At 35.9% G+C, this 24,293-nt stretch overlaps 2 protein-coding genes across 9 annotated transcripts in view; both read left to right on the top strand.

Moving 5' to 3' along the window:
* Positions 1–1,722, top strand: part of klhl24a (kelch-like family member 24a) — a 36,234-nt gene extending 34,512 nt beyond the window's left edge. The window contains 2 exon segments of the mRNA NM_001077340.1: positions 302–490; positions 1,311–1,722. Of these exon segments, the coding sequence (NP_001070808.1) occupies positions 302–490; positions 1,311–1,511 (390 nt within the window). The 3' untranslated portion in view covers positions 1,512–1,722.
* A 10,345-nt stretch (positions 1,723–12,067) lies between these two features.
* yeats2 (YEATS domain containing 2) overlaps positions 12,068–24,293 on the top strand; it is an 81,124-nt gene continuing 68,898 nt past the window's right edge. For 4 of the 8 annotated variants that reach the window (XR_012393739.1, XR_012393745.1, XM_073929305.1 and 1 more), the window contains exons 1-9: positions 12,068–12,232; positions 12,518–12,635; positions 14,435–14,532; positions 15,458–15,553; positions 17,885–18,112; positions 18,637–18,749; positions 20,719–20,880; positions 23,092–23,203; positions 23,696–23,740. Coding sequence is in view for 4 of the 8 variants with exons in the window: in XM_073929305.1 (XP_073785406.1) it covers positions 12,536–12,635; positions 14,435–14,532; positions 15,458–15,553; positions 17,885–18,112; positions 18,637–18,749; positions 20,719–20,880; positions 23,092–23,203; positions 23,696–23,740 (954 nt within the window). In the remaining 4 variants the exon portion in view is untranslated. The remainder of the gene's footprint in view (positions 12,233–12,517; positions 12,636–14,434; positions 14,533–15,457; positions 15,554–17,884; positions 18,113–18,636; positions 18,750–20,718; positions 20,881–23,091; positions 23,204–23,695; positions 23,741–24,293) is intronic. The other 4 variants (XR_012393738.1, XR_012393743.1, XM_002660895.8 and 1 more) reach the window with 1 other exon arrangement.

The raw sequence follows: 24,293 nt of genomic DNA on the forward strand, positions 1-24,293 counted from the left end.
ATGCGCTATAGGTGATTTGGGTAAGCTAAATTGTTCGTAGTGCATATGTGTGATGAGAATGTATGGGTGTTTCCCAGTGATGGGTTGCAGCTGGAACGGTGTCCACTGCATAAAACATATGCTGGATATGTTGGCGGTTCATTCCGCTGTGGTGACCCCTGATTAATAAAGGGACTAAGCTGAAACGAAATTATTGAAAGAATGAATCATAAATAAAATAGTTGGGGTTTAAAATATTATTTAAAACTGCAAATTTTTGGGGAAATTTCAGCCTCATTATAAAGCTCAAACTCTCTTTCAGGTGCAGTGTTATGACCCAGAGAGCGACAGCTGGCAGCTAAAGGCTTGTCTTCCCTTCACCAAACCCAATATTTCAGCCGTTTCTCTCAATCACCTCATCTACGTGTGTGGCGGTCTCACCAAATCCATCTACTGCTATGACCCTTCACAGGACCACTGGATGCACGTGGGCCACACATTCAGCAGACAGGTAACTGAAGCACAGATGCTGATAACACAAACCCTGAGTGAAGACTTCACAAGTTCTTGTCTGTTAGTTATTCAATACAGTACCTTGGGAGCCTAAGACTTTTGCGCAAATCTATATCTAAAAAATATATATACATATGTATAAGTTCTAAACAAAATTAATTTTGTAATCAAAAGACTAGCATCAAAAGTCTGTTTAACGTGACGTCTTAGCACCAAGCAACAAGTTAAACTTTTTTGTTGAGTTTTTTTTTAATTATGTGCTTTAATATCAAGCATATTTTAGCCTTTTTACGAGTTATTCCTCAGATTTAGCATGTTATGGCTTTATTTTTCTGTCCAGGTGACTCTTATACTGCCTTTAATGTTACAGACTGTATATAATATTTAGGTCTGGACTCTGTGTTTTTGTTTCATCGGCTGTTTTTTCTCTCGCTGTGTTTGGGATCATCGTCATGCTGAAAAATAAAACTATTAGGTGCTTTTTAGTAGGAGTTACATGACAAATTACATGACAAATTAAAACCGGTCTACATTTCAGCATCAATGCAGGCAATAACAGATGTGGCAGAAGTGCAGATCAAACCAAGACAGAAACTTCAGTATTTTTCATTCATTCTTCCATCTTTCTTTAACACTTTCTTCCATATGTCTTAATTAGACCCATATAGTCCTACTAGAACCTGTATTTGCTTGTTGTATTTTAATAAAGAGAATGAGAAGTAATATATAATGTCATTATACCCTCACTAAAGTGTAACTGGGGGCCTTTTGCACAATATTGAACATACTAATTTTAATGTACATCTTTGTGTGTTCAGGAAAGCTGTGGTGTATCAGTTTGTAATGGAAAGATCTACATCTTGGGTGGACGGGGAGAAAATGGCGAAGCTTCCAACAATGTCGTGTGCTACGATCCGTCGTCTGGCATCATCACATCTACAGCTGCCATGCCTCGACCCGTCTCCTACCACGGCTGTGTCACCGTACACCGCTTTAGTGAGAAACAACACAAACCCTAAAACATACATGCAAATGCCCCAACACGGACCCGTCTGATTTCATCATCATGCTGAAGCCGTTTAGATTGTTATCTGAGGCGACAGTTACCTGTTCCTCTGGAATGTGGAAGTGTGGAAACATAAACTTCCACATAACTGAAAGCATTTGGAAAATTTATGAAATGTGACTGAGTAATCGACAGCCTCGCTGAAAATAAACTCACTTCCTATACTCTTTCTTTCTGTTTTGGGAGTGCGAATGTTTTTTTTTTTCTTTCATTTGAACTTTTTTTATTCATTCATTCATTTCCTTTTCGGCTTAGTCGCTTTATTAATCAGGGGTCGCCACAGCAGAATGAACCGCCAACTTATCCAGCATATGTTTTACACAGCGGATGCTCTTTTTGCTCCAACCTCTCACTGGGAGACATTCTTAAACCCTCATTCACACACACACACTATGGACAATTTAGCTTACCCAATTCACCTATACCGCATCTCTTTTTACTTATGGGGGAAACCAGAGCACCCGGTGGAAATCCATGTGAACACAGGGAGAACATGCAGCCTTTTTATCAATTACTTTTACTATTGTTTTGTGCTGTTTTTGTTGAATTACTCCTAAATAATTTTGACCGATTGATTTCAAGGCATGGAGAATTTAGCAAATATTTTTTAGCTGGATTTACTAAAAGCTTGCATCAACATTCGTCTTTGGGGATTAAAACTACTGTCAGGATTTTTAACTAAATGGTGATCAAAATAGTCCTGATAATATGCTTATTTAATGTGGCCGCCATTTTAAAAGCGAGGCTGCGGTGGGATGAAACCCAGAATTACAGTATAGGATCAGCACTGTAAACGTTGCATTAACATGTTGTGGACTGTTAACCTTCAGCTGTTGCCATGATGTCAAAGTGCAGATATGGTGTAACCATCACTTTAATATCACTCAGTTAAGTTTAATTTTAAACAATTAAAAGCATATTAGAGATCAAGCAAAATCATAATCTTCTTAAGAGTGATAAAGCTTAATGAATGTCTTCCTAGGCTTCAGTTCAAGGCAGCAGGTAAACATCATGGGGGCTTCCTTGCTTCAGCCTATGTAACTCAGTGAGCGCTAAAACAATGCACCTCTGAAGCACACCCTGTGTTTTCCCTGTACTAAAGTTTTAAAAACGTCCATTTCCTGCTAACATTTAAGCACTGTCGAGCACATTCTTAAACACCGCTAATTTGCCATAGTATTCTTGAGTGCTCAACAGAAATGACTGTGATTGGCCATGAAGGCCATCAGTTCACCGCTCTTCATTAAGTGCAAACACAGACACAGGGACACTGGAGCATTTAAAAGCCGTGATGATAAGTTGAGTCATCAGCGGATCGCTTGTCTGTGTTTGCAATCAGTAAACATCAGTGAAGTGCAGTGACCTGATGACCTTCACGACCAATCATTCCTGTTGAGCACTGATGGACACTATGGCAAATCAGCGATGTTTCAGAACCCTTCGTTTGTTAACTTGAGTTTAATAAATGGCATCTAAAACGTGTGTTTGGGAAAGAAAACGTTTGCTAACTAGTGACATTTCCCTTAACTTAGCTGAAAATTAGGTTTGATATGCCTTTTTATTTTGCTTTGCATTCAGAATGGACCTTCGGGTCACTCGGAAGGTGATTAAATAATAAATTCACTTTCTCTTCACTGATAATATATACAGCCAGGTACACAACGTTCCTGTGTGACTCCAGGCGATACTTCCGGGGGTTTTTTCCCACAGCAGCCTTGATTTTGCTCCTAAAGTGGTGGCTGCGTTAAATCAGTCGATACATGGACATAGTTATTTTGTTTGACTGTATGTACAGTATATACATTTTCAGCCTTTCTCTTACATCAACAAAACTCAGGTCAAAGCTTCAGACTGTTTTGACTCTAAATACTAAATCTATTCTAACTGATCAGACTTCCCAAAGATATCCCATAGACTTTCATTAGGAATCAGAAATCAGAAAGAGCTTGATTGCCAGGTATATTTACACACACGAGGAATTTGTTTCCACAGTACAAAAGAATAACGGTGACAACTTTCAAACATTAAATCTTACAGAGCATTTAACGAATATCCACCCAGTTCAGACCTGTATAACTATCATTGGCAAAATCTAAGAACGGTACTAAACTAGCGCATGTTAGCTCAAACAATGGTAACCACAAATCAGCCATATCCTTTTGCCACACAAACCATAGTTTAACCATAGTATTTGTTGTTAAATTGTATAGGAATGGTAATCACTGTTCCAAACCAACCACATTTTCTACAATTGAAAAAACACAGTTAATTATTACAATGCTAAAACTCTAGCAATGTTGAAACATAACAAAATGCTAATTCATGCTAGGAATGTGGTAACCAAAACATGCTAGGAACTTAGTAATTCATACTAGCATTTTGAAACATGCTGGCGACATGCTAATTCATGTTAACAAAACTTTAAAAAGGTAAACATGTTAAAAAGATGCTAATTTGTGGTAAATAGTAAAATACTACAAACATAACAACAAACAAAACAAACTGCTAATTCATGCTAGTTATGTGGTAACCAAGCTAGAAATGATAGCAACATGTTAGTAACATGTTTGCATAGTGTTAAATCATGGTGGTAACATGCTAACAAAATGAAATGTCATTCAAGCTAGTATGTTAAACGTTTTCTGATCTGGTTTTTGATAGACCTTTACTGGATTATTATTGCTTTCGCTTGTTCGCAGCTCTGTTTATTTCCTGTGTTTTGTTTTTGTTGGATTTTTTTTTTTTTTTTTTTTTTGTAGATTGAGCTTCATTTTGTACATTGTCAGCAGAAACGAATGCATAAATCTTCTCTTCCATTAATGCTAATTTATCCTGTTTAGTAAATCTGGCTATTAGCTCCAGTTTTCGAGTAATTTGAATGCGCTATTTACTCTATTTACTATATCGTTTGTTTTTGAGTATATTAAAATTTATAGAAAGCACTTAAATCTACATCAGACATGCTGAACGAGGATTTTTGAAAGCTCATAGCAGCAGCTAGAATCCTTGCGTCCTCACTGTTGGACCGCTCTGATTTTAGACTCTAAAAAGTCACGTCAGGATCTTTTCAGGTTCTTCATGAACCGCACAGCTGTGAATTTATTTTCCTATTGTGTCTCATATTGTATTTAAGCATCTCATTATCATTAGTCTGACAGCCAGGACGTGCCTTTTTTAAATCAGAGCCCCAATCATGCACTTGTACATGCTAGCGTTCGTAATATATCTCAGTGTAAATACCTTTTACTCTTCTGTTTTTAGTGTTATCTTTGTTATGATTTTTGGATGTTGTGCACAGCGGACGTGACTCGAGACTAAATCTGAGTTGTTTTATTTCAGCTGCCGGAAAGCTTCCTCTGTGTTTGCATGTGTTTTACAAAATAAAACATGAAATTGTTAAGCATTTTGTTTAAGATATCTAAATCATAGTAGCAGTTTTGTTTTCTGTACTTCTTCTGAACTTGTCAGGCCAGATATGTACTGCATCTTTATATCTGCCTGCAAAGACAAAGATATACTGTAAGTGTGTTTGTATGTGTGTATATATGTATTTATATATTTTCTATGTTTTCATGTGCACATGTGATTTGAATTATTACCAACTGTAGCATTTGAAACTATTTGTAGATGTTACTTCGCCAACATATCATGCGCCATCATTTTTTGAAAAATAAATTACACCAACAGCTTTAAATTTAGTTAAATGTGCGGTTTTTATTACCGTTGAATTGAATCTGATTCTAATGGAGCCAGATCAGTCTCAAAAGTAATACATTCATTAATTTTCTTGTCATTTCCTTTATTAATCCGGGGTCGCCACAGCGGAATGAACCGCCAACTTATCCAGCACGTTTTTACACAGCGAATGCCCTTCCAGCCACAACCCATCTCCGGGAAACATCCACACACACATTCACACACACACTCATACACTACGGACAATTTAGCCTACCCAATTCACCTGTACCGCATGTCTTTGGACTGTGGGGGAAACCGGAGCACCCGGAGGAAACCCACGCGAAGGCAAGGAGAACATGCAAACTCCACACAGATTGCCAACTGAGCCGAGGTTTGAACCAGCGACCTTCTTGCTGTGAGGCGACAGCACTACCTACTGCGCCACTGCCTCGCCCCTCAAAAGTAATCCATTTACAAAATACAATTAATACGTTTACAACACAACGTTTACAAAAGTCAATTTGTCAATTCAAACGCGATTCAAAAATACACAAATCCAATTTGTAAATTCAAAACACCTTTCAGAAATGCCCAAGTCCAATTTGTAAATTCAAAACATGATTCAGAAACGCACAAATCTAATTTGTAAATTCAAAACACGTTTCAAAAAGACGCAAATGCAATTCGTAAATTCAAAACAAGATTTAGAAATACACCAATCCAAATCGTGAATTCAAAACACGATTTAGAAATACACAAATCCAATTCGTTAATTCAAAACACGATTTAGAAATATGCAAATCCAATTCGTAAATTCAAAACACGATTTAGAAATACGCAAATCCAATTCGTAAATTCAAAACACGATTTAGAAATACGCAAATCCAATTCGTGAATTCAAAACACGATTTAGAAATACGCAAATCCAATTCGTAAATTCAAAACACCATTTAGAAATACGTAAATCCAATTCGTAAATTCAAAACATGATTAAAAAAATGCACAAATGTAATTCATAAATTCCAAATTTGATTAAAAAATACACAAATCTAATTCATCAGTGAATTCACAAATTGCGTTTACAAATTGGCCAAATGGATTTTGTAATTGTGTTATTTTTCACACTGATCTGACTCCATAGTATCTTGGCTGGACTGATCATTTACTTCTGTGGTATTTTCATTAAGCTTTTATCAAATTTATGTCTTGGTTTTTGCATTTCATTAACTCAAAACAGCATTAATGCCTAGAAGCACAGTTTCTCAGAGTTTCGCTTTTGTGTAATGAAACTGTAAATGGAGCCTAAAGCATATTTGTAGTGCTCTGTGTTTATCCAACCCACTACATTCTTGTGGCTGGCGGAAACATTCATTCCTAAGAGTATTTGTGCAATTCTATGGAAATTCCTAAGAGGAACTTCAAGATGTATTTGTGCTGTATTCCTCATATACTTTAGATGAGGCTATTCTAAAACAAACATTCATCATTTCAAAGGAAGTTTGTTTCACCATTCTTTATTATTGTGCAAGATTTTCACAGTAAAATTAAGACAATTTACCATTTACAGGAATGATTATACATACAAATATGCAACTTAATCTATTTGAAATTACTAGCATTAATTTTCTGAATCTTGTAGGTTTAGTGTAAGAATTATTGGTTTGCAGTTTGCTGCTGACTATATTATTTTTTGTCATTATCTGTAGGACAAAAATGGTGGTGATATCTTTACTTTACAGGGAACCTATTAAGCAAAAATTATTTTTATAATGGACTCCCTTATAATGGACACCCTTGTGTGAATATAACAAGCTTCTAATGGTAAAAATATTTCTTTTTTTGTAGTTCTGCAAAAACAAGATGTACATTTATCCCTTACATAAATCATTTTCCTTCAGCTTAGCCCCGTTATTCATCAGGGGTCGCCACAGCGGAATGAACCGCCAACTTACCCAGCATACGTTATACACAGCGGATGCCCTTTCAACTGCAACCCAGTACTGAGAAACACCAATACACTCTCATTCACACACATACACTACAGGAAATTTAGCTTATTCAATTTACCTGTAACACATGTCTTTGGACTGTGGAAGAAACCGGAGCACCCAGAGGAAACCCACGGCAACACGGGGAGAACATGCAAACTCCAGAAATGTAAACTGGTCGGGGCCCGAACCTGCGACATTCTTGCTGTGAGGCAACAGTGTCAACCACTGCGCCACCGTGTTGCCCCTTATCCTTTACATACAGTTGAAGTTATAATTATTAGCCCCCCTTTGAATTTTATTTAATTGTTTTTTTATATTTCCCAAATAATGTGTAACAAGCAAGGAAATTTTCACAGAATGTCTGATAATATTTTTTCTTCAGGAGAAAGTCTTATTTGTTTTATTCCGGTTAGAATAAAAACAGTTTTTAATTTTAAGGACAACATTTTAGCCCTTTTAGGATTTCTTTGTTTTTGTTTGATAGATACAGACATCATACCATCGTTAAACCATCGTTATACAATAACTTGCCTAATTACCGTAACCTGCCTAGTTAACCTAATTAACCTAGTAAAGCCTTTAAATGTCAAATTAAGCTGTATAGACATGTCTTGAAAAATATCTAGTCAAATATTATTTACTGTCATCATGACAAAGATAAAAATAAATCAGTTATTAGAAATGAGTTATTAAAACTATTATGTATTGAAATGTGTTGAATTCTGCTCTCCATTAAACAGAAAACAGGAAAAAATAAACGGAGGCTAATCATTCTGTCTTCAACTGTATATGAGATAAAAAAAATATATATATTTCAAATGATAGAATTTGTCATTAACGTGAAATCAGGATTTACAATCACTTTGTTCTTTAGGAATTATAAATCTGTGCAAAAATCCACGGAAAAAAATATTATAAGGTATGAATATGTGAAAGGTCTGACCAATTGTTTCTGCGTTTGGAGTGGTGGTTCTTCCCTGTGGATGTCAATATACTTAACCACACCGCCCTTACTGTTAGTTTGCTTCAAGGGATTGAACCCTTTTCACCAGATTGTTATGACGCATGGCCATTATAAGTCCTTGAACATTTTTAATATTCATTCATTCATTTTTTGGCTTAGTTCCTTTATTAATCAGGGTTTGCCACAGAGGATTTAACCGCTAACTTGTCCAGCATATGTTTTTAGCAGCGGATGCCCTTCCAGCTACAACCCAACACTGGGAAACACCCATGCACTCTCATTCACACACAATATAGACAATTTAGCCTGCCCAATTCACCTATAGTGCATGTCTTTGGATTTGTGAGGGAAACCGGAGCACCTGGAGGAAACCAACATGGGATGAACATGCAAACTCCACACAGAAATGCCAACTGACCCAGCCAAGGCTCAAACCAGTGACCTTCTTGCTGTAAGGCGACAGGGCTACCCACTCCACCACCTCGCCATCGCTCTAAATATATATATATATATATATATATATATATATATATATATATATATATATATATATATATATATATATATATATTTTTTTTTTTTTTTTTTTTTTTTTTTAAATAATAGTCTGTATTCTGTTGCAGTGTTGAGGCAGCACCCTTTAATAAAGCAGACGCAATTCTGAAAGCATCAGCAAAAGGACAAAGCAGAAACGAATGACCTTCCCTTGAGCATCGATTCCTCTCAAGGCTTCCTATTTACTTTTTTTCCAGCCACTTTTGCCTTTCTTATTGGGTTTATGTCTTGAGACTAACCACTGATAGATGAACCAACGCCATACTGTAAAATGTGATTAAATCTAATTTATTTGTTAAAAATAAATGCAAGTATGAATGGAAATATGGCAGTGCAGTGGGTAGCGCTGTCGTCTCACAGCAAGAAGGATGCTGGTTCGAGCTTCGGCTGAGTCAGTTGGCATTTCCATGTGGAGTTTGCAGGTTCTCCCCGTGTTTGCGTGGGTTTCCTCTGGGTGCTCCGGTTTCCCCCACAAGTCCAAAGACATGCGCTATAGGTGAAATGGGTAAGCTAAACTGTTCGTTATGTATGTGTGTGAATGTGAGTGAATGGGTGTTTTCCAGTGATAGGTTGTAACTAGAAGGGCATCCGCTGCGTGTAACGTGCTGGATGGGTTGGCGGTTCATTTCACTGTGGCGACCCTTGAATAATAAAGGGACTAAGCCGAAAATAAAATGAATGATTGAATGGAAATATGGAGAAAGACAACATAAACTGAACATATAGAGCACATTCCTGACCCGCAAAAAGCAAAGCAAAAAAGTGAAGCCCTCAGGTGATGAAGACTGAAGTGCTGACGTGTAACGAATCGCGTGGAAAGAAAGATTTCTTGTTTAAGAGTCAAGGAAACTGCACAGGAAGTAGACTAGATGCCAAAAATGTCACATGTTTTACATGGAATATCATAAGGGATTTTTTTTAGACACACAGATATTCCTTTGTGCCATGTAAATACTATGGCGTCATATTAGCCTACTGCCACGGTAATATATTATTATAAACATGTAGCCTATAAAACAATTTAAAGCCTTTAATTCTAGATTATAAGATGTTCGCATTTCACTTTTTAAAACATGCATCTGTGGCAAGCCGCATTGGCATTTAATGATTTTATATAGCCTAACAGAATAACAAATTCATTTATAGAGCTCTTCACCTCCTATTGCACTAACAAAAATACAATTGTTAATAAAAATTATTGTCAAATATGTTTATTACATACTTTTTGTTGTATTTGTTAGTGATATCACATTTACCGTGAAGTAGCCTATATTTGAATACATCTCTTCAAAACATTTTTTAATAGTATTTTCACATCATTTTACATGCCTTTATATAAATCTGGTCACCTTATTAAGAAATGTATAGCGTTCTGTTCTCACTAGTAAAAATGGATTTGAGAACTCTTTCTAAAAATACTTTTTATTAAAAAAAAAAATACAACTGCAATCAATAAATCTACCTGCATTCAATGTGGTGCATTTAAAGTTAATTGCCAAACTGGATCAGCATAGACTTGGTGGGATTTTTATGTAAATGTGGTTTTTAGCGCCACCCTTTGGTCAAACTCTGGTATAGGATGCCCTCGTTTTTTTCCACCACAAATAGTGGATCAGGGGTGCCCACATTTTTTTATGATGAAGGGCCAAAAAACAAACTTGATTGAGACTATAGTGGGCAGAAGTTAAATATAGGTGCGGTAATTTACCATGGGTAATTTCCTAATTTATTTAATAATTTTTAAAAACGACTATCTAATTTACAATAGAATAACACTAGTTTTTGCCTTGATTTGCTTCTGCATAGTCCTCTACCTGTCGATTGACCATTTACATTTTTTTAAATCAGATTAATTTACAACTTTTAATTAAAACATTTCATTTAAGTTTGCTCTTTTGTAGCTCAGCAATAAAACAAACAAAAAAGGTTACATCAAATTAGAAAAGACCATCCATGTACTAAAGTCAATTGCCCCAACCATTCTCTCAGTTGGGATGGTCGCCAAATCAGAGGTTACAATGGGCCAACTTTGGCCCGTGGGCCCTACTTTGAGCATCTCTGCAGTAGATCCACATCAACAAACATTAAGAAATGTAATGTTTTACTACTAGCTCATTGTTTTTTAATGTTTAGAGCTTTAAAATAATTTTAAAAGACCCCCTAAATTTCTATACAGTGAAGACAATGCATATATATATATAATAATAATATATTATATATATATATATATATATATATATATATATATATATATATATATATATATATATATATATATATATATATATATATATATATATATAATAATTGTATTTCCAGTTTGTTATATTTGACCATGTATGTTTGTTTATCTTTTTGTCGCATTCCTTGTAAAGTGTCCTTGAGCTCTAGAAAGGCGCTATATAAATAAAAATTTGTATTATTTAAATCATTATTATATATATATATATATATTCCAATTCCATGTAAGGGGCCCTAGCATTAAAACTCAAAACACTCTCTTTATATATATATATATTTTCTCTATAGATATATGGATTTACTTTGTAAATGAACTGCATATTTTAAGTGGAACCTTCTTAATGTAAAATTAAATACAATAATTTTGCAAATAAAAAAACAAGCTCACAAACCATGCACAGTTTATTAGCCATATTTGTGATTTGTGAATAGATTTTAATATTTGCATGTGCAGTAAGGGAAGGAACGTTCCACTATTGATGGGGGCCCCTGCTTTAGAAAAGAAGTAATAATGTTAAGATCTTAATGACTACAGACAGATTTTACAACATATGATAGAACAGTTATAAAAGAGCTATAGTATGGTTAATATAGGCGTCTTGTTATTGGTCAGGGTCTTTTATTTCTATGGGCCCCTAAGGCTGCTTACCTTGCTATAGGTAAGTCCGTCCATGTATTATGTATATTTATTATGTAAAAAATAATGAAGGATAATATTCTATTATATTATAGTATATAATTACATTTGTTTCGCACAAGTTATTGTGCTGTACTGTTAGATTATGTTTTTTTTATTTTATTTAAATCATGAATTTGCTTTATTACTTACTAAACTTATTAAAATCGTAACTGTTATCACTTTGTTCACTCTAAATTTGCTTAGTGGATAAGAAATTGGTAAAACAAAAATCTTGTATTTTAATAGACCTCCTCTAGATAAACACAAAATCTGGAAACTGGAAAACCACAGCAACCAGTATGAACCCTCTTGTGCCAGCTGATGCAGGCCGCGCGCTCGCTGCGCTCTTTCCTGAACGGGAACGCGCCCTGCACGAGCTCGTGTGTCCGCGCGAGATTTTCATGTTCGCGAGACCAACCGAAGCTAACGGCTAAACACTTCACCGTTAAACATCTCACCATCAAATTCAGCGTAGGTTTAACGTGTACATAAAAACACCGACCACATTTGTGCGTGTTTACGTCACAATTTGCATTGTTTGGTTAAGCGTCAGTGCTGAGAGCCATGTAATAACTGTTTACAAAGCTGTTGTTTTGTTTAGCTTAACGTGTTTGTCATTAGCAGCAGTTTATTTCTGTGTGTTGTCATTTTGTACGTTTCTTCTGCAACAACTAGTTGCAGTCGGGCAACAAACACAAGTGCACGTATATCTTCAGCAAGTATACTACGCGTTCGAGACAGTTTAAGCAAGCGAGTAACGTTTAGTGAGCAAACCTAATGTTTGAGACATCCTCTGTGTGCATGTAGGAAATGTGTTTTGTTGTTGTTTATGCTGTTTATATTATCTGCAGTCCACCCCATGAGTGATCATGTCTGGGGTGAAAAGGAAAATAGAAGACAAAGATCCAGACTATGAAGACATCACTCAAGTGCAGGAGAACAAGAGGAGTAGAGTGGTGGAACAGAATGGTGAGACTAATGCTGCATGTTAAATCACATACTCACTTGACTAGGTGTTCAATATTACTTTGCAACCACTCAAAAGAGCATTCTATATAGTCTTAATCATTGAGGTAAAATTAGTTTTATGTTTGCACACTCATTCATTTTTGAACCGTGACAACTTTTGACACACTCCCTATATTAGAGTATCTACAGGGACAAAACAGTCAATGTCTTAAATTTTTAAATGAAAATGTAGGCCTTATAAAGTCTTAAATCCACAGAAATATGGTGTGGTATGTCTTAAATACTTTTAAACAGGTCTTTCATTCAATAATTCATTCATTAATTTTTTTCATTCTGCTTAGTTCCTTTACGCCCCATTCACACAGGGGAGTCAGTGTCAACGCTTCCCTTTCACTTTGAATGAGTGACAACAAGCATTGCTGAACTGAATTGTCAGTTCGTAGGCACTGCTTTAGCAGTTGCTCCCTGCAGAAGTTGGGGATTTCTCAACTTTTTAATCTCCAACAGAAGCGTTAGCCAATCAGATCGCTTTATGCAAATACCTACTCAGACAGTAGCTGATTGCTGACTAATTTCATTGGATGATGCTGCTATGATGATTGCGTCAGCCCCAACTTCAGACACGCCCTCGGTCAAGTGTTGATGCTAAAGCCCCATGTGAATGCACGGTTATTCATAAGGGGTCACCACAGCGTAATGAACCAGCAACTTATCCAGCATATGTTTTATGCAGCGGATGCCCTTTCAGCTTCAACCCAGTACTGGGAAACACCCATACACACTCATTTAAACACATACACTACGGACAATTTAGCTTACCCAAATCACCTATACAGCATATCTTTGGACATGTAGGGGAAACCAGAGCACCTGGAGGAAACCCATGGCAACACGGGGAGAACATGCAAGCTCCACACAGAAATGCCAATTGAACCAGCCAGGGCTCGAACGAGCAATCTTCTTGCTGTGAGGCGACAGTGCTACCCACTGAGCCACCGTGTCGCTCTTAAACTGGTCTTTATTTTCCTTTGTCCATGTAAAGCTATTCAATCGCTACAACCAACAATCCATCTAAAGCAAAACGTTTAACAAATGTAAAATAATTGATTAACACTATTTACCTATATGGTTTAAGTATCTTCCTTAGATCCTTACAGTAACATTTGTTTAAAAGTTCTCTATTTATTTATGCATAAATAAAAGTTTTCTATTTATTTATCAGTTTGTATTTTGACAAATTATTTAAAATATGTGGCTAAGATATAACAGAACTTTAATTTTAATGGGGCATGTAAAACGTATTCCACTGGCTGTTACAAAAAATCCTTAGTGTTTTCCCCTGCTTAAATTCTTTAAAAAATTATATTCGGTATGAAATAGCATCTAATATGAAAAACTAGCACTATTTATTTGTCCATGAATCCTGTTGTACTTTGATAGCCACTGGCTCCTAATAAGATTTTCAAATTTAGTATTTGCAAAGAATACTTTTCGGAAATTATATTATTAAAAGTTAATAACATATTATTAAAAAAAAGAATATATAAAAGAAAAGAATATATATTATTAAAAGAAAGTCTGAATATGAACCCAACTTTAACTCAATGTCTTTATGTGTGTATTTGGAATGGAATATACAATACATTGATAGACATAATTATTTTATCCCACTGTTTTTCACCCACTATATAGTTTTAAACGTTCTGATTTCACATAAAACATATTCCTTACACTAATCAGTGATTTTCTTGTTATGCTTGTAAGTGTTTCTACTTAACAGCTTTTTTGATTTTTACCAGCACGTGATGCTGCGGTGCAGAAGATTGACGCCATTATCAAAGATCAGTTTTCTCTTGAGATGAAGAGTAAAGAGCATGAGATTGAGGTCATCGGGCAGGTAATAGTCGGTTCAACACTCACTTAATTAGTACAGTTTGTTTCTAATCTACAGTATGTGAATGAAAGTTATCTTCATATTTGACATTTTGTAGTGCAGAAGTACGTTTAGGGGTGTGAAAAGTTCTGAGAAGCTTTACTTTAGTTCAATAATATATTATCAAGCATATGTTGTGTAGTTCTAGTGTACACCACAGGTGAATGGGCTTTACAAGCCACCTATAGGATACAATCCTTCTTCTCTTATATACCAGGCACTTTGTTAGAAACACTTCCATGTTTCTCTTTGTACAGATAGCTCCTTTATATATCTTTATATTTTATAGTACTATTTTTCCCTATAGCTACATATACTTTATATCGAAAGTAATTAAATATTTTATATTAGCTTTTATTTTCTATTGCATAACTTCTTATTCTCCATAATTTAGACTCAATTGTTATTATTATTGTATTATGTTGTTACATTGTTGTTGCTGTTTCAGGGTCACGAGTGGTTGTGTAAGCATTTCACTGCGTGTCATACTGTGTATGACTCTGTATGTGACAAATAAAATTTTAATTAATGCACGCTTTCCACAGGTCATATGATTTTAGGATTATTATAGAATTTTAAAAAAATCTATTCCAGACATTCAAAGTTAGGGAATATTTTTAAATATGTTTAAATATTGTCCTAGTCATGGAATATTAGGAATTTTTGTTTGTCGATTTTTTTTTGCAAATAGGTGTGAAGTATTGTGTTTGAAGGTGTTTGAAGCATAGATATTTTAGGTGTGTACCGTGTTGTTTTATTAAATGTCCTATATTCATAATCACTGCATCTGTTGAGCGAAAAGGTTCAATGCGATGTTTTTATTTAATTTTAAGCAGATTTCTGCTATCACTTATAATCTTGTTCTTATTATCTGTTGCTTTTTTTATAGAGGCTGAATGAAGCTAGAAGAATGATGGACAAGCTCAGAGCCTGCATTGTTGCAAACTACTATGCCAGTGCTGGACAGCCTAAAGTCCTCCCCGAGGTAACATATAGATTAGGTGCACTGATACATTCTGTCTTGTATATAAAATGTCTAGTTTTGATGTCCCGCCATCAATCAGTCTGATGGATGCATTGATGTAAAAATAAACATTCTTACTTTGGACAAAGTAAATGGGATTTTCAAACTCTTTGCTGGTAAAAGATTAAAACCTAGTATTTAAAGGATTGTTGCAAAGTAAAACAAATATAACAAAAAAAAGTTAATATTTTGTTGCTTTAAATACATTATAATATATTCTGTATTATAAATATTTACAATGACTCATTTAGCAGATGCTTTTATTCAAAGTGACTAACACGTGAGGACAAAAGAAGCACTTAAAATCGTCAGAGACTAGCTGTATATAAATGCCTTAAATATGCCTTACAAGATATTTGGCAGACTGAAAAGGTATTTTTGTGTCTTTAGTATATCACAACAAATAAAACGCATAATATTTGTAATTTTTTTGCGCAGAGAAAATAAAAAATAGATATTAGCTTTAATTAGATAGAAAAATGTAGTATAACATATATTATTTATTGTTTTGACATGCAAAATTCACCTTTATCTTTACCCCATATATTAGTTCAGATCAGTGTTTCACAACCATGTTCTTGGAGGACCACCAGCTCTGCACATTTCCAAGTCTCTTTAACCAAACACACATGATTTGATCACCAGCTCATCAGCAGAGACTGAAAGACCAGTAATGGGTGTGACAGACAAAGGAGACATCCAAAACACGCAGTGCTGGTGGTCCTCCAGGAACGTGGTTGAGAAACACTGGTTTAGATCTCAAACTCGGCAGCAGCTCTGCACAGTTTTGCTCCAACCCTAATCAAACACAGCTGATCCCACTAATCAAGGTGCCCAAGACTACTAGAGACTATTAAGCTGGTGTGAGCTGGAGGTGATTGGAAGCTAAACTGCAGAGTTGTGGCCCTTCAGAAATTGATTGGTTTAGATCACAGTTGTCAAAGCCAGTCCCTGGAGGGCCGCAGCACTGCACAGCTTAGGCCCTGTTTACACTAATACGTTTTCGTTTTAAAACAAGATTTTGCTATGGTTATGCCATCCGTCCACACTACGCTGGAGTGTTCGAGCGCCGAAAACGGAATGTTTTGGAAACGCTGGAGAGGCCCTTTTTATTCTAAAACGCTGCTGCTCTGTCTCAGTGTGGATGAGGGAAAACAGAGACATCTGAAAACAGAGGCGGGGCTGCCGACATTCGCCTATCTGATTGGGGCTTTTACTCAGTATTAAGTAGCCTAACATTATACACAGTTCAGTCCTGCATCTTCTCCTTGTAAGTTCAGACTTCGAAAGTTTGTTATGGAAAACAGACTCCCAAGGACACCGGTAAATCTTCAAAGGGAACAGTGTACTTTATAACTTCATTCACATCACCCTGGCTACGTTGTTTCAGTTTCTCAACAATAAAATGAAAACATGATTTAAGGAACTGCCTATTTTCATTTTGATATGAGCAACTCAACAGACAGCAGAAATGTTGAGGCATTGTGCTGCATATTTGAGCGTCATCGTCACTGCATGCGTATTCATAACAAAACCGTGCCCAAAACAAATGCCTGAAAATACAAAACATACCCTCTCTTTTGCTGAATATCAGTTTTAATAATCGATAATGGCCATTATAACACTATAACGTACAATACGTTTATACATTATAGGAAATAAAGGCAAGCCATCAGTCAATATACAGAATATACGAGATTACATTAATTATTAACTTTATCTTTGCGCTTAGCCAAAACACGTTACCTGAGAAAAAGTAATAGATTCAAAAGACCAAAGTCAGGGAATAGACAACAAGATGAATGAAATATCAAATTTAACAAATATAGTGAGTCCGACGAGCACATGTCTCATCTGGGTAGATAGGCTGCAGCGCATGCCAGAGAGTGTGTGTGTGTGGTCACGAGATGTGCTTTCAGCGTTTTGGTGTGGACGGAGAGCTGTTCAGAAACGCTGGGTGAAACAGTGTGGACACGGATCGTTTTCATTCTAAAACGCTGTTTTAAAAACTAAAACGCACCAGTGTAAACGGGGCCTTAGTTTCAACCCTAATTAAACAAACCTGATCAAACTAATTGAGTCCTTCAGGCTTGTTGGAAACCTACAGGTAAGTATGTTGAAGCAGGGTTACCCTGAATCTGTGCAGATCTGCTGCTTTCTAGGAACGGGCTTTGACACCAGTGGTTTAGATAAACTCTTCTACATTAGTTATATCAACTTAGCCGTTTGTGCCTGCTTTGCACACAATTTTTCTAATTTTAATTATGATTCAATGATATAATTTTTTTCCAGGCTTCTAAGAGTGACCCATCTGTGTTGAACCACCCTGCAATAAAGCGCTTCTTGGATTCCCCCTCCCGCTCCTCATCTCCACTAAACCAGAACTCAGACACGCCGTCACAGGTCCAGTCTGAGACAGAGTCCCTCAGCCAGCAAGGGGAGGCCGGCGAGAGGGAGACAGACAGCGGGAGAGAGGACGGCACTCCACGCGAACGACGCCCGGGCAGGAACACAGGAAAAGTAAGTGGACCACACTCACCATTAAAACACAAGACCTTTAAACAGGTATTTGTAAACAAGCCTTTTGAGCGATGGCTTGTGATGTGGGTGGGTTTATTTGTTGTTTATTTAATTTGATTTATTTGTTTCTTTGCATATGTAATATATAAACAAAATATGTCAAATGAAGTAAAAGTTTTGCTGAATTTTTGTCTTTAAGATTGTGTGTTTTTTTTTTATAAAAACACACAATCTTAAATAAATTTTCCACTTTGAAGCAAGTTTATGTGCATTTTTAAAATAATTATATTGATTCTTATTTGAATTTTGTGTAAAATTTGTAAATATTTTTTATATTTTTTCCTTGGATATTAAAATAGCTTTCTAAAATCCCAGTAGACATTCCTAAAATTCCTCTATATTTATTTCATATAATTGGAATAAGCTGATTTTATCCTATGTTCACATATACAGATTTTACAGCTGAAATGCTCAATGCATACTTGATTTGATAGTGACATTTATTATTATTTTCTCATTTATAGGACACATTTGGTGTGCCATCATCTATAGAGCAGCATGTTACTTATCACACTACAGGAGATGATGCTTCTCGACTCTACATGAAGAAAACCATTGTTGTCGGAAACGTATCCAAGTATGAGATCTTTACCTATTATATAGTATAGAGTATTTTATTGCTAATTCTATTTTTACTATTACTATAAAACTGACAACAATTTCATCAATTGTTTGTGGTGGAAAAGAGTTGCAGTTAAAAGGTTTTTAATGTTTTTGGTCTTCCTTTCTGAATAATACTGGTGTGGCCTTGAGTAAAGCTTTACTTGAGGAAGCTTTATACTTGGTTCTGCAATCCTTAAAGGGATGGTTTAGCCAAAAATGAACATTAGATCATTAAGATATTTTCATGGTACCCTAGACACTATGACTTTGGAATATGAAAAAGAGAGGTCTGGATTGACTTGATCACATATGCCATGCTCTTTAATTGTAGTCTATAAAAATGTATGGCATCAGACGACTTAAATTCAAAAAGAATTTCTTACTTTGGGCCTAGCACACCTGAAGTGGAAAAGTGTGATTGAGAACATTAAGAAAGAAGTGTTAAGGTGACTTATTGGTTAGTAAATAATAACAGAATATTCATTTTTGAATTAATCTTAAACCATTATATTTCCAACCATTTGTTATTTCCACAGGCTTTTATGAGGAGAAATATTTATTTCTCCGAGCTTGTATTCATTTTTAAATGTATCACTTTCTCTGGAAAGTCTCATTATTATTTCTCTGAAACCCAATAAACCTTCACATGGTGAAAAGCAAAGCTTTAGTTTCCCCTAGGCAGCAATCTAACCTCATTTATTCTGCATTATCACACAGTCCACGTCTACTTTACCTCATAAAATTCACTCAAGGCATGTGAGTGAGACACAAGTGTGTGTGTGTGTCTTTGTATGAGCAATGCTATAAGCTGACTTTTTTCCATGCAGAGCTACTAAAGATCTTTATGACACTGTTTACTCCTGGGCCATTGTGCTGAAAAAAAACATGAACTCAAGCTGTTTGTCTGAATAAAGCGTTTCTAAACAATTCCACATTGTACCATTATGTGTGAAGCAGATGATTTCCTTTCCCTAGAAACCTAAAATGAAGAGCACAAATCACATTACTGTGGCAGGTAGCTGAAAATATACGACACGCACTGAGTTGAAAAGAAATGTGCAAATAAGCTTAACTTTTATCTGTGCTGAAGGCAAAAATGCTACCATGCAGTTGCCTTTTGAATTTTGCAGTTTCAGTATTTAAATATGTTACTGAAGAGTTGGCTTTTATGACAGTTAATGGGTAGTTCATGCAATTTGTTTTCTTTCTGTTTCTAAAAAACAGATGCTGCGTCCCAATTCGCATACTATCCTTCCTAAATAGTATTTGAAAATACAATTAGTATGTCCCAAATCGTAGTATGTTGAAAAAAGTATGCCAAAGGTTCCCGGATGGTTTACTATTTCCGGTAAAAATTTTAAGTGCAGAACCGTCCATACTCTAATTGCTGATATTGTCCACAGTATTGGTGCATTGGACATGATTTCGATGAGAACTACTAACATGGATGAAAAGTGTAAATAAACTACATACATGGTGGACTTGCGAGACCAACCGTCAAGTAAAAAGCTTTGTTAAAGTTGTTTGAATGACTGTTAATTAATATCTAGCCCACTGGAAAATATTTAAATGGTGTTTTCTGTGTTATATTTCATCTGCAACAACAATACTGCGCTTATATAAAGATATGTTTGGAGATTACCATCTGAATGCATAATTATCCAAAGACCGGAGGAGATTTCTCTGCATGAAAGACCTAACCTGCCGCTGCTTCTCCAATAAGAGATAGGATGACATGGATGTTTGACAGGGCTCATAATTAAGCAACATAACGATCTGTTAACGAAAAAGTAGTATGTCCCAAAGCACACTCTTCTGTCACACACTCAAAAGTATATATTTTTCCCTCTCAAAAAAGTACATACTTTCGGGTGTAGTATAAGTATGCGAATTAGGACGCAGCAAGAGACCCGTTTTTGAGACTTTTTTTTTCTCTGTTCCAGGTATATTGCCCCTGATAAACGTGAGGAGAATGATCAGTCCACTCATAAGTGGATGGTGTACGTTCGAGGTTCTCGTAAGGAGCCCAGTATTGATCACTTTGTGAAGAAGGTCTGGTTTTTCCTGCACCCCAGCTACAAGCCCAATGACCTCGTGGAAGTCAGGTGTGTGTTTACATTCCACCCGATTCATCCATCTGCTTTGATTTCATCTCACTGTTCAGGCTTTTTTCAACATGACCATCTTTGGATAATTTGTAGTAATAGTTTGAACTTCATTAATTCAAATTGCACCTAACAACACTGAAGCTTTGTTTATATGTGATATTAACATATTATGGGGTCAGCTAAATTACATCACTGAATCATTGAATTTTTTTTAACCACATGAGCATTTTTATTATGAAAGCAACTCGATAAAATGTTTTACTACCTCTGGAATTTCAACAACCTTTCTAGACCAGGGCCTACCAACACTGGTCCTGGAGAGCTAGGCTGTTTCTCAATTCCAAGAACGCAGAGATAACGTACTAGCGTACTTGTGGAGTTCTTGTGGAGTTACCTCGTAAAAATGAACTTAGAGAACAGAGAATGCGTCCTGTGAGAAATGAGATGCTGCTTTCTTCCTGATGGTCACATGATCTTCACGCGTTTTTAATAGAACATTATTTAAAAATCTCAGCATTCATACAACGCTTTATTGTTTTTCCTTCTTTCACTATATGTACTATGCATAAAGACATTATAAATGTATGTTGCACAATACAAATAAAACAAATTTTAATATGAATTTCAGCAAATAAACACCCTTAATCTGTTCATGCCTTTATAAAGATTTTCATGGAAATGTTTACTTTCACCGTCTCATTTAGGGTAACTCCTGAGATAAATTAGTCACATCTCCGAACTTTAATATTAAATCTATATCAGATGCTGCACTCCCCACCTTCTTTATTCAGTCGAAATGCCTTCTGGGACTTCTCAAGCGAGTTTTGTGCTCAAGTCTGCATCGAGGTGTCCTCTATCAAGAACACATCCAGGAACTTTCACATGTCCTCTGCTCTTGCAGTCTTGAGTTTTGGAACTGAACTTTGGCTGTTGATGATGCTGTTACCCGAGAACACGAGGGCGCAAGATCGCTGAAGAATGCATATTGAGAAAGGGCAATACTTTCCTACAAATTTCAGTTGCAACTCTGACCAAACACACCCGTCTGTAATTATCAAGTGCTGCTTCAGGTTCTGTTTAAAGGTGCAGTAGGTGATCTGCCAAAATGCTAACCACTTAGCATATTATCTTTGGACAGCAGGGAGGGACTGGGATTCAAAGCCACACCCCCCGAAATCGCGAGCGTGCGCACCGCGTCACAACAGCAGACAGACAACACACTAGTTCATGTCATTCGCCAGTTAGTTAGTGTTTAGCCAGCGCCGTGCAGGAATTACATTTATTACTTAGCCACACTTGCATGCTATTTCAGAGCGAATATTCAGAGTAGCATGGTAAACAGTATAGGAAGGCTGTCATTGTTCAAAAATAAAAACCCTGTTTACACCCATGTTTAGCGTTGTGCACTGATGATCTGATTGACAAAAATGCATCTTAAAGGGTTAGTTTAATGAAAGTTATGTTATTAATTACTCACTCTTATGTTGTTTCAAAAGCACAAGACCTTCTATCCTCATAATAACTTTATTCATTTTCTTTTTGACTTAATCCTTTATTCCACTGCAGGCACATGGACATTTTTAAGGATGTTATTGGAGACTTTCTTAACAAATTGAGTCTATTACTGTCTATGGAGGATGATGGAGCTCTTAGATCTCATCCAAAATATTTTCAATTGTATTCCGAAGATGAACAAAGGTCTTGGGGGGGTTGGAATGACATGAGGGTTAGTAATGTGTAACAGACATTTAATTTTTTGGTGTAAACTAACCTTTTGATAACAGATATAAACAAGACTCAAGAGTCTTATTGTACACTCATGTTTGTAGTTGGTAGGATTTTTTAAATTCTTTTGTAATATGTTTAATATATTGATACAAGAAACGTTTCTTATCATTAAAAATGTTTAAAACGTTTGCAGCTTAATTTTATTGAAGAAACTACAACAAATTGTTAATAGAATATTTACAACAACTGTATTTATGTTGTAACAGGAATAAAATGCTTTTATTGTCACCTTTGAGTCTTAATAATTCTTGCTTTGCTTAAATATTCAACTAAAGTATTTCATTTAAAAAAATGACTCCAGTTTTAGCAAAGGTGCAATATTCTATTTTTAAGTTTTTATCAATACAGAACAGGCAGTGCCCTCTAGAGGAGGTGATTGTATCTCTAACTGTGGTGCATTTGTCAAATCTGTGTGTTTAGTGAGCCACCGTTTCACCTGACCCGTCGAGGGTGGGGAGAGTTTCCTGTCCGTGTGCAGATCCACTTTAAAGACCAACGGAACAAACGTATCGACATCATCCACCACTTAAAGGTCAGACACTTGCTGACCGCTTGCACGCACGCTGTCTTTGAACCCCTTTTGTTGCCCTTTTCGTCTTTCCTTTTCCCCCTCTTTCTTTTGCTTTGTACTTTCATCTGTGAGGAATTCAAGCAGTAGATGACTTGCATCCACCTCCATGTCTTTGATATTATTCACTGAGAGGATGTTTTGTTTCTGCGAATTGTGCAGAATAGAATATGTCTGTACGAATCCATTATTTTATACATGGTGTTTCTAATCTAAAGGTAAAAAAGGTGGATTTTTTTAAAGCAGTCTGTCTGTTTAGATTTCCTTTCTTCTTTTATCTCTTGTCACAGCAATCTCTTTTGTTCTTGGTAGAAAAAAAAAAGATTAAATAGAGGGGCATGAAGTGTGAAAAAAGAAACGTTTGTGGGTTGAAGTACTTCATCTGCCATCCACTGCAAATACTGTTGAATGTTTTTTGATGTCAGTGTTAATCTTCTTTTATTTCTTCTCCATCAGCTTGACCGAACATACACAGGTTTGCAGACTTTGGGAGCTGAAACGGTAAGATAAACACAAGCTGTACTCATAAGTTTATATGACCATTCTAATTTGTTTATATAGAACGTTTTTTTATTTTTAAATTCAAGATATGTTGAAAAATTATGAGGTGACGCAATGGCTCAGTGGTTAGCACTGTCGCCTCGCAGCAAGAAAGTTGCTGGTTTGAGTCCTGGTTGTCAGTTGTCAGTTTACTGTTGCCCCACAGTCCCAAGACATGCAGTATAGGTGAATTGAATAAACTAAATTGGCCATAGTGTATGTGTGTGAATGGGAGTATGGGTGTTTTCCAGTTCTGGGTTGCAGCTGGCAGGGCATCCGCTGTGTAATACATATGCTGAATAAGTTGGCGGTTCATTCCGCTGTGGCGATCCCTAATAAATAAAGGGACTAAGCTAAAGGAAGCTTTTTTTTCCCCTATATTCTGTACTACCCTGAAGAAACACAACTGTCACAAAAAGCTACAAACAGACGTTACTGCTCAAGTAGGCAACACACAATATTAATAACACTATATTAATGTTTTAATAACTGGATATTTTCTGTAACTTCATTT

Source organism: Danio rerio, chromosome 2 (genome assembly GCF_049306965.1).
Source record: "Danio rerio strain Tuebingen ecotype United States chromosome 2, GRCz12tu, whole genome shotgun sequence".
Taxonomy (NCBI): domain Eukaryota; kingdom Metazoa; phylum Chordata; class Actinopteri; order Cypriniformes; family Danionidae; genus Danio; species Danio rerio.